Raw genomic sequence first — 11480 nt, 5'->3', positions numbered from 1 at the left:
TCGCTACTGTAACCGTCTATAGGCAATCCACGACCGTTCCCTCTCACGCACGTCTCAACGTACACGGATGGCCTTTCGCAAGAAATACGTGCGCTGGGATGCTAGGTGGGGCCTATCTGGATGTTTGTGATAAATCCACTCCGTCCATCCGTTATCCGAGATTCTTTTAGTACATGATACCGAAAATGAGGTGGATCCAAAACTTAAAGTGGGACTCACGAGAGAAAACAGTGGGGATTCAGTCACCACTATTGAAACATTTTTAAGCCCACAAAAGTTTCGTATCGTGTTAAGTTTTTGTGTTTTCACGTCATCTTAGTGGGAATATCCTTATAAACGGTTGGGATGGCATATAAACATCAAGGTGGAGTCCAAGAAGGTTTCAACAGTAGTAAACTCTTTCCTCAGTTTTCCCTCTCTTACGGGCCACTTGATTTTTCGATCCACTTCATTTTCGGTCTCATGTATTAAAATGAGGTCGGAAAACGGATGGACGGAGTTGATTTATCACAAACATCACAGTGGCCCCACATAGCATTCCAGGCAGGAACTTCCTGCGAAAAGCTTTTGCTGGAAATCCGCGTCCCGTGTCAACTTGCACGTGGGACATAGACACAGACAAAATGACCGAACTGCCCTTGTAGATATAAGACCCGTGGCCCAACCTGCTTTCCCTCAAATCCTCTTGTACTGCCTCTCTCATCTGCGCAGGCTTGGAAGTGATTCTCAGGTTGGTTTCTCTCCGAATTTCTACTTTTCCTTTCGGTTTCTTAAAATTTTCCTTTTGATTTCGCAATTAATCTTGTAAATTCCTAGAAATTGATGCCCCATCTCCAGAGAATGCTATCGCTGTTCGAATCGCATCTCAACATATTAAGCAAACCCTAGATTCGAAATTCATGGAATTCGAATCGTAATAAGAACTAACAGAAACCTTAGATTTGAGAGTTCCGTGTTTTTCAGCATTACATTGATGCTTTTTTCTTTGATTCTCAGTATTTTATCATAAGTATTTCTTTTCAATCAGAAAATATTTTGATTTCTCATGTTCATTCCATTGACACTGAAGTTATCGCAAGCGGAGTCGATTGTACATCCAAACAAAGCCTTAGGGCCGTTTAGGTTACAATCAAAGCTATGTTCGGATAGGCTATTCTGAACATATCTGTGCAGAAAAGGCCTGTCTTTTTAGGCTTGTATTGATAGATTATTCTGCTGTATGGGACCACCTGGGATAAGGATGGATCGAGAAGCATATGCAGCTTTTGTAAATATTTGGCACATTGACACATGTGGACAAGTGGGGCGCTTGTAGATTGATAGTGGCACTTGTGGCACATGTGGGTGCTTGAAGATGTATGCTGGCACATATGGCACATGTGCATGTGGGCATTGGCACATGCGGCAGATGGGGGTTGCTTGAAGGTGAGATGTGGCACATACGGGGCGCTTGAAGATCAACAGTCTCACTTACGGTATATTGGCACGCGTGTCACAATTGCCACGTGTGTATGCAAACAGCTGCTCATCCGTGTACCTTATAGAATAAAGGCCAAAACCAACTACTTATCTAGATTGCCTTGTCCAAGGGGATGGCTACGTTCAGTTTATTTTTTATAGTTGGAATTTGACAATCCTTTACATCTTTGTTTTATAGGAATTGGTGCCGATGGTAGTTGATAAACCATGTATATGTGCCACTATTTGGACAGGGCTATCCAAATAGAACTTTATGGGTAACCAAAAATGGCCTTCAATTTTCATTGTAACCTTTATTTTTGGCTGATGGAAAACTGTCAATTTTGTTGTCTCAATGTATACATGGCATGTGTATGGTGATGTTGGGCCTTATTGTTTATAGGACATCTTAGCCATTGACTGTGCTGTTCAAATTGATGGCTAAGATGAAAATGGGCAATTGTCCCCATTGATCAAGCACAAGTTTATAGGTAGGTGGTTAGGTTTTTCTAACATGTGAAATTTTTGGGTCATGGCATGCTCACAGTGGGTTCTGCAGGTAGACGGTATGGATATCCATACACATGGCCACACTCACAGTGCATATGGCAACGCCAGTGGGGTTATGGGGCCCAAGTATATGGCGGATAGGGTCAATGGCCATGGACAACCTTGTAAAAGGACATGACTTCTTTTTTCTGTTTTCAACGTTAAGTTATCGGGTCAGAGTCCAGCTTACCAATTTGGGGAAGTTTAACACTACCTTTCAGAAAAAAAAATTTAAAATAAAATTAAAATTAAAAAAAATAAAAATTGGACCATTGCTTGTTTTTTTGCCTATTTGATACAGGTTTTAAAGTGGGTTATCTAACCTCTAATACACAAAAAGAAGGCAGTTAAATGTGATTTTAATTTGCTAGGAATGCAGTAAAATTCAACTTGAGAACATAACAGATAGAATAGCCTTTTGCCGGCCATGCTACAGGGCACTTGGTCGATTGTAAAGCTTATGAGTAGGGTGCCCTACGTTTAGGAGAAATTATAGGTACACATACAAGTTTATGCACACACATGCGTATACCGATATAGTTGTCATCATCATAGACTTGTCCAGCTATTTGTGGTCAGGTATATGAATCCTGTTTCCCCTTACCTTGTAAGTGAACAAGCCTTCATATCCCTTCTCACGAACTCGATCTGAGTCCTTTCAGGCCTTCCTCTCATACTCGGGCCCTTCAATCCCAAACAATGTTCCCCTATTTGTTGGAGCCGTCTCTAGTTCTCCGGCCTTCTTTTCTTTCCATTATTGACAAATAAAGCTGTTTGGCTTTACTGTTGGAGTTGTTTGGTATGCTGGTGGAGTAATGGCAATCCATTCATATGCATGCCAATCTAGATCATCCAAATTGTTTGGTCCATTGCAAACTGTGTAATAAAAAAATTTGCAATAAGAAGGTGATGCCAACCATCTGGTTGATGGCCTAATGAGTGGTTCAAAAGAAAAGAGTCAACATCCAAATTCAACAAACAGTTGTCCTTAGAACGTTAGGATCGTCTAATAAATCTCATTTTGCACTTTGCCCCATCTAAAGTGGGCCCCACCCTTTGGAAGGTTCTGATTGATGTACATTTATGCCGAGTGTACCATGTTTGTGTGTGCATTTATATGAGTAGTCATCCTCTGCCAGAGAATCAGTGTATCTCTCTTATTATTGTGGTTGATCTACCAGAACGAATCATGGTTTATTGAACCATTCAGTGACTTTAATGCTTTTCTACGACAGGATTTATGGAATTGGATTATTAAAATTCACTATGAATACAAGCGATGGGGCACGTAAACCTGATTCTCAAACAACAAATATGTCAACTGAACCTTTGTTGGGAGCTGGAGGAGCTGTCAATTACGCTATAGCTTTGCAGCAATACCATTTTCAGCAGTCGTTAGCAAGTCAGCAGCTGTTGGCTCAACAACAGGCAGTTGCACAAGCAGTTAGCATCAAAGCAGCAACTGAACAGGCTGCAGCTCGTGCTGCTGAAATTAGCAGGCTTCTGAAGGGAGAGACAGGCGATGCGCTGAAAGAGAAAATTGAGGAACCTAGCTCCAAAAGGTAATTTGCCCTGGGATTCCTAACTCCCATGAAGAATGATCAAATCATTGAAATTACATTTCTTCTTGGATATATATTCACATACATAAATATGGGTCACGACTACTGTGTTGTTGGTTCACCAAGGTTAATGGGCCCCTTACCTCTCACCATTTAAAATTTTAAATACCTGCAGGAATATAACCAATTTTTCAAATCCAACTTTGCAAAACTTTATTTTGAAATGTATGTTAAGATTCCCACCCACTATTTGTGGATGGTTGGAGATACGTTTTCACCGATTTGCGGTGCACATTTGGTGTAGACAAATTTTCGCCATAGACATCCATATGAGGCTCCCTAGCAAGGCTTTTGCATTGGAGTTGGCCATTTTAAAGGGCACTTGGTCTATGCATGACCAAAATGCCCTCTTAAGGACAGCATGGCACAAGCTTTGGGGTGAGTTTGGCTAGCACAATCCATATGCGTGCATTTGTGCACACTTGTGTGCATGCATGCCATTGCTGAGCTTATGGTGATGGGACACATGTTGCATGTTCCTATTTGAATTTTGCTCTTAGCTATTATTTGTCTTTTCTGTCATGACCATTTTGATCACTTGTTTCATGTAAATTTCTCTATATATTCATATCTCTTTGATATTTCCTCTTGCAGGGAAAAGTCAGTATCCCATTCCCGGTCTCCATCTCCTTCTCACTCTTCCAAATCAAAGTCAGCATCTCCTATTAGGTACAGGAATGGCCGCAATGAATGTGAACAGTATTCACCAAGGGATCGCAGAAATTACAGGAGTCTTAGGAATCCCAGATATTACAGCCGTGGTTACAATGATGGCATGGACTATTCTAGATCTAGTTATAGAAGAGATGCTGATCGCTCACGTGGCAGACATCATGCATATGGCCGTAGGAGTACAAGCCGGAGCAGGAGGAGATCTACATCTAGATCCCTGTCACAGAGGTACCATCATGAGCCATGTTTTCCCAGTCCCCGGCATGTTAGACCCCCTTCTCCTGAATCAGATCGCAGGACACCTGACAGAAGCTTGAATGAGCATAGCATGTCTAGAAATCCCATCAATCACTGTAGCATTAGTTCAAGTCCTCAGCGTTCCAGGACTAGAAGTCCAAGAAAACCAACATCTAGGAGTCTCTCTGCAAATAGTCAGAGCCACAGTGATGATGATGGAAACAGAAGCAAAAACAATAATGCATCTGGAGTTGGTCTCAAGCATCAGGTAAAAGAAGCTAGCCCTTCTGAAGAACAATCAATGCAGAGCAGCCATTCAAATCCTTCTTGTAGATCAGAATTTACTTCTATGGATTATTCTATAAAGAAAACTAAATTAGAACAAAGATCAGAAAAAGCTGGCACTAGTGAGATTGCCTTTGCCGATGGAGATCGTTCTAGTTCTACCAGTTCTGAATCCATGGTAGTTAGAAGACGCAGCCAAGATCATGTGAACCCCAAAGGCCATTTCTCTTCTCCTGAATATTCTCATTCTGATCATAGAGGCCGGAACAACAAAGCACACACGTTTTCTGATAAACGTGTAACCAAAGACAAATATCCAAGCAAGGTACATGCAGGTTGGAACTTGAAATTGAAGAATGGTTCTGAACATAAGCTGCCACCAAAAGTAATCAGTAGCAAGGAAGAAGAGTCGCCTTGTTCCCTTGATACAGTGACAAATGAAAGAAGTATGAAGTCAGAGATTGATTGCAAGAATTGTTCAGAAGATGTGATTACTGCAGAGGATGCTGTGAATGATTGCAACATACGAACCAAACAACAGGCCACCAGTCATGGGGTCAAAATATTTGAAGAACAGCCCAATGTTTCTGGGGGACACGTGGCCCATCCTCTGTTGAAATCCAATGAAAATATTCATGGGAATTGCATGTTACCTAACAGCCCCGATGAGATTAACCATGATCATGAATATGATACTCGAACTCCTGCAATGCTGACAGATGGGTCTGCAAGGAAAGATGCTGAACCGGCTATGGGGAGTCCAACTGTGTGCATATATCCACAAGAAAGATCCAAAAAGAGGTCAAGTTCAAGGGAAAGGAGAAAAAAACATAGGAGAAAGAGCCACAGAAGGCATAGAAGAGAAGACTCTGAAGAAGATGACGAGCATGGCAAAGACGGGAAACTAAGAAGGCATAGGAGGAAGAATAACAGAAAGCACCATAGAAGTCACAAAGAAAGGAAGAGGGGGAAAAGGAAGTATGGGGAGACGTCTCCCTCTAGCTCGTCTGAAGACTCCTCATCGTCCGATGATAATTATGGAAAAGAGTATGGCCATGTTCCCAGCAAGAGATCTACCAATTCCAGTAAAAGGCGGCACGCACTCTCAATCTACTACTAGTTCAAGCGACTGATAAATTTCTTCCATGTAAGATATCTTAGTGATCTGACACACAGGTGTTTTGTAGACTTTTTGTTCTTACAAGCATGAACATCTAGGAGTGGCAATGGTTGGGCCTGGACTTGAGTTTGGCCCCATTTTTGTACCATCTGGCATGCCTGTCAGGCCATGTCTATTTGAAATTTGATTTTGATAGGGCCAGCCTGGCCGTTTGCCAGGCCTAAAATTGACCACAAAATAAAATAAAATAAAAAACATTGCTAGGCCTATGAGAGCATCCATTACCATTCATGGTTTCTTTTCTAGTTGATATTATTGGATGCTGAACACACTGATCATTGTTGGAGGTTGTTCTATTGCTTATTTTGTAGACAGAGCTCCTTGTTGTGGATATGTAACGAAACAGATGCTTCATCTTTCGCCCAGGTTGGTTATACAATGATAAAACCTTTTGGGAGTAAAAATCTGAGTTCTACTTTGTCTGCCACATGTGAAGTTTCTGAACTGTTTTCTGTCAATTTTACCTTGAATGGGCCATAGCTTTATTATTTTTTATGTGGCAATGCCATATTTTTAGCTTCTATAATCTTGTTATTTTTGGTAGATCAGGGATTCATGAGGTGACAGTTGTAGGAATCTACAAAAATGCTTGTATGCTCTTTTCTAGAATAGTCTAATTGTATACAGGCAGTGGACCATCCATCCACTCTTGATGACCCACGAAAATGTCACTGATCAGATGGTCTGAATAACAAAGGCAGTGGACCATCCATCCACTCTTGATGACCCACGGAAATGTCACTGATCAGATGGTCTGAATTACAAAGGCAGTTCTATAACTATCTAAATTCAAGGCCAGCAAATGGATGGCTAGGTCTGTTGGCTCAAAGAAATTCTTGAGAGATATAAGAAATTCAAGGTGGGTTGGCAGGTTCCCTAAGATGGATTGTCTATTTAGTGATTAGAATTTTTATGCAATAACCTATGTGGGTTATCCGATTCTCAAACCATTGAGTGCGATTCTTTGTCGTGGTGACATGAATAGTTGGTTGGAGGCACCAGACTGTTTGGATCGATGATGGGAATAACAGTGTGTCCAACATAACTCCTTTGCATGAAAGTATGGTGGGAAGCATTCTGTTAAATATACCTATGTTTGGAGATAAGTGAAGGAGAAAATTGTTTTGGAATGTCTTATTAAATGGTGGCAGATCCTCACACAATATGTTTTGGAGAACACAAGTGAAGTGGAATTACTCATGACTTGATATGTGCCTAGTCGTAGCAGCTATTTAATTGAGAAATTTCAGATTCTGAGTTCAAAAGAAATTCAGTTGATTCATCCCAGTAGCTGGGAGCAAGTTTACAAACCAGGAAAATTGACTTAATCTCTAACTCAGTCCACTCAAAGGCTTGATCTAGTATTCACTCCACTCGACCCGTTATTTAATAATTAAATTAAATATATTTAAATAGTTACAAATATTTAGGGCCTGTTTGGATTGGGAATTACATCAGTAATGTACTGTAAAAGTGCCATCATTTACCAAACTAGCATGATTGTTTAAGTAGGTGATTTGGTGATCAAATGCAAATGTATTAGGAGACAGGTATTGTAATTCATAATCATTACAATTTTACATTGCATTGCAATGTCTCCTGTCCAAACACGCACATCAGTATATTTTTTTCGAAGATTTGACATCGAAGTGATGTAAAAGCGCCCTCGTTATGATTTTACCAAGATAAACTAAACATGAGAATTGTACATGAGTGCCTCGACTCTAGGCATTGAGGGGGAGCTAAAGGAATCGTATGCAAGTTGGATATTGAGAAAGCTGAAGATCACATGGAATGGAGTTTTCTTGATTATATGATACTTTGGATGGGGTGTGGGATGAAATGGAGGAAGTGGATACAGGAGTATGTGGGAGCGGCACTTCTCGGTTATTCTTAGTGGCTCCCCAAAAGGCTTTTTTAAAGGCTCTAAGGACTTTCATCAAGGGACCCTCTCATCTCCATGTCTTTTTCTTATGGTGGTCGAGGCGATGGGGAGAATGCTTGCTAAGGGACAGGAGGAGGACTTCATTAGTGGGTTCAGAGTGGAGAGGCTGCCTTCTCTCATTTCTTACTTGCAATTTGCAGACGATGCCCTCTTATTTTGTGATGTGACTCCTGAAATGGCAGACAAGTTCAGAACTATAGTCCCAGTGGTTCAAGGTGGTTTCAGGCCCACAGTTAATATTGCTAAGAGCAAGATGTATGGGGTGCGGATGGAGGTGGATGAGGTAGAGCGGTTAGCTGATGTTTTTTGGGTGTGCAACTAGAGTGCTCCTGGCTTTGTTTGTGGGGTTGCTCTTTCTATGGGAAAATCATCTAAACGCCTTTAGGATAAAAAGTGGTGGTGGAGAGGTTCGAGAGGAGGCTTGCGAGATAGAAAAGTTGATATCTTTGGCTTGGTGGCCCTAGCACGCTTATTAAAGCGAGCCTTATTTAACCTTCCCCTCTACTTTATGCACTCTTTAAATGTCCAGTTTGGGTGCTTTCCAAGCTTAAGAAGCTTCGATGGGATTTCTTATGGCATGGGGCGGAAGATGAGAAGAAATTCCATCTCTAGTGAGTTGGGACAAGGCTTGCAAATCCTATGAAAAGGGAGGAGCTAGCAGGATCTAAAATCCATGAATGTTGTATTTGCGTAGAAAGTGACTTTGGAGGTTTGGGAAGGAAGAAGGGGCACTTTGAAAAGATGTAGTTAGAAGTAAATATGATGCTCGGATGGGGGTTGGTGGACAAGGGACTCATTAGCATATAGAGCATCAGCCTTGTGGAGAGGAGTTTCTTCCATGTAGTCCCCTTTTTTGGAAGGGAATGGTTTCTTGTTGGGGAATGGTGTGTAAATCTGGTTTTGAGAAGATCCGTCTGTGGGGACCTCTTCTTTGAATGTTGAGTTCCCTAGCATATTCCGCTTGGCTCCAAATCCTTCTATAGTGGTGGCGGATTGCTCATCCCACATTGGTGGTGATAGTTTGGGAATCCCCTTGTAAGCAATTTCTTCATGACGAGGAAGTTGACGATTTTGTGGCTCTTTTAGATTATATCCATCTATTCGCCCAGATACTTATGCCACGGCAAGGTGCTTCCGAAGCCTAACCAAGTCGTCCATCTCTTCCTCTCTTGGACTCCGCCTAGTTGTTTGGGTCCAAACTATTTAACTGCCAATCCTATCACAACAGTCCACAACTTATGCTTTTTCTGATTCAAACTGAAACTTTTCTGGCTCTTGGACGCCAATTCTTACAAAGCATCTTTTATTGGTTCTGGAAGAAAAACAAAAAACAAAAAGTCTGCAAGTTTGGATGAAGAGGTGGCTTCATATGAATCAAGGGTCTACTATCACGGGACATGCCTACTAACAGTTCTGTCATAAGTAGTGTAGCAAAATTTATGAGATATTCGCAAAATTATGCTAGACAATATTATCACAATATTATCATGATCTTACCATTCTATTTTAAAAATACTGGCAGATTTTAACTATTAAAAAATGTGTTACTCATTATATAGTGATATGACCACAAAATCTGAACGGTCCACATGATGCTTCACCCCATGAAATCCCCAGGGCCTAACTTTTACCCTGATCCAAAACTTTGGTTGGCCATGGCAAAAGGAAACAGTTTCCTCCCTTGATTTGCCCTTTTTTATTATGGCCCATAAGAGTTTTTGATCAGGTTGAAAGTTGGGCCTAAGGGTTTCATGGGGTGCCACATCACATGGACCGTTCAGATTTTGTGCCCATGACATATATATATAGGGAAAAGGTACTATGCGCTCGACCTCACGATTAGCTCCCGTGAGGTCGAGCTGTGTGGGCCCCACCGTGATGCGTGTCGACCATCAACACCGTGCATTTGATGGGTACCCTCTAAACTATGGGATATCCAAAAATCAGCCGTATACGGAACTCAGGTGGGCCATACCATCTAAAATCATGTGAAACACTGTTAAAACATATAAAAGCACTTGGTGGGGCCCACCTGAGTTTTGAATGCTGCTGAAACTTGGTCTGAACCCTCATGCAAGTGTAACACACATAATGGATGGGCTGGATTTGCAAACCACATCTCGGTGGACCCAAAAAACTGATTATGAATGTTTTAACAGTGCATGGCCCCTCCCCACTTCTGTATGTGGTGTGGCCCACAAAAGTCACGGATTGACTTGATTTTTGAGACATAGGCCCACGATGGAATGGTGCATCTGACTGATGGGTTAGATGTTAGAAACGCATCATGGTGGGGCCCACACAGCTCGACCTCATGGGACGGACTCGTGAGGTCGAGCGCATAGTACCTTTTCTTTTATATATATATATATATATATATAAAAGCAAACTTGTCCCAGCAATATCATGGGAAAAACTCAAAATCTGACAAATCTTCAGAGAAATTAGTGAGAACGAGATTTATCAGTGTGGTCATGAGAGCTGAACACGGGGGACTGTAGAGGAATGGAATGGAATTGAATTGGATAACAGTATACTAAGCAGGAAATCCATATTGCATCTTGCATTAATCCTCTGGAATTTTTTGCCGATATTGGAGGGATATCGTGGTCTGGTAATCCAGACCATGGGGGGATTTTGCATCCCACTGTGAATGGACCATGTCCCAAAAATATCCCAGATGGGCATCTCCAAGGTTCATGCAGATGAGAGCTCAATGGGTGAACTGAAAACTTAAGACCGATACAAGGTGCTTTTACTTCTCTCGCTGCCTCAATGATGTCCACAGGAAGCTAATGATATTTTGGATTAAATCCATTGTCCAAACTTGTTCCATTACCTATTTTGCATGGAGAGAATCCTGACTATTGTGATTTGCTTTGAGTTGTATAATGATCTCAAAGTTACTCTTCTTCCGTTGATTTTATTGTGAATTTATTATGTTTTTGTTGTTTTTAATGTGGATTGGAGTGCCTAGATTCAGGATGCACAACAATCTATAAATGGCACCACATGCATTTGACTTTCGGGCAAGGGGGAGTTTGGACTGTCAAAAGATGATTGTCAACGTTTCATCCCTAAAAAAATCTTGTTGCCGTTGAAAGACTCCACAAGTTACCTATCATCCATAAACAATGCAGCTCTATCGGCTGACTCAGATTAAACCCGAAATAGTCTGATACAAGGTGATGCAACCTGACCTGGGTTTGTGGAACTGAAAATTCGAGTCAGAAGTGAACTGTTCTCGAGGCATTAGGGCCGTGGTACGGCATGAAATCAACGGTTACCTCAGCACCACCACCTTGCAGCGCAATAGGGTCATAGCTCGACCATTGAGCTTTATGATAAGGTCCCCCAACAGAATTGTCTCCCAACACCAGTCCAACTGGAAAGCCAGCATGGTGCGGTTAGTGCTGGCAGATACGCAGGCACTAATAAGCGCCCAGCATCATCATATTTATAAAGAAAAATTAAGTGCGAGTCGCGTAGAAATGTTGCACCCACGTACTCTTCAAGCTACCATAATTTTGAT

General features: G+C 41.5%; 1 protein-coding gene across 3 annotated transcripts; it reads left to right on the top strand.

Moving 5' to 3' along the window:
• Nucleotides 1-625: 625 nt before the first annotated feature.
• Nucleotides 626-9285, top strand: LOC131248050 (uncharacterized). Of its 3 annotated transcripts, none has more exons than XR_009172127.1 (4): nucleotides 3243-3569; nucleotides 4224-5970; nucleotides 6319-6703; nucleotides 6775-9285. XR_009172127.1 is itself a non-coding variant. In XM_058248089.1 (3 exons), exons 2-3 carry the CDS (start codon nucleotides 3274-3276, stop codon nucleotides 5941-5943), a joined length of 2016 nt encoding a protein of 671 aa, XP_058104072.1. In that variant the 5' UTR covers nucleotides 626-730; nucleotides 3243-3273; the 3' UTR covers nucleotides 5944-6232. The 3 variants fall into 3 exon arrangements, 1 of the variants encoding a protein (XP_058104072.1); XR_009172126.1 differs by having other exon boundaries at nucleotides 6315-6703; XM_058248089.1 differs by lacking the exons at nucleotides 6319-6703; nucleotides 6775-9285 and adding an exon at nucleotides 626-730 and having other exon boundaries at nucleotides 4224-6232.
• Nucleotides 9286-11480: the final 2195 nt, after the last annotated feature.

Source organism: Magnolia sinica, chromosome 6 (genome assembly GCF_029962835.1).
Source record: "Magnolia sinica isolate HGM2019 chromosome 6, MsV1, whole genome shotgun sequence".
In the NCBI taxonomy this organism is placed as follows: Eukaryota; Viridiplantae; Streptophyta; class Magnoliopsida; order Magnoliales; family Magnoliaceae; genus Magnolia; species Magnolia sinica.
This window is presented reverse-complemented; position numbering and strand designations above follow the sequence as displayed.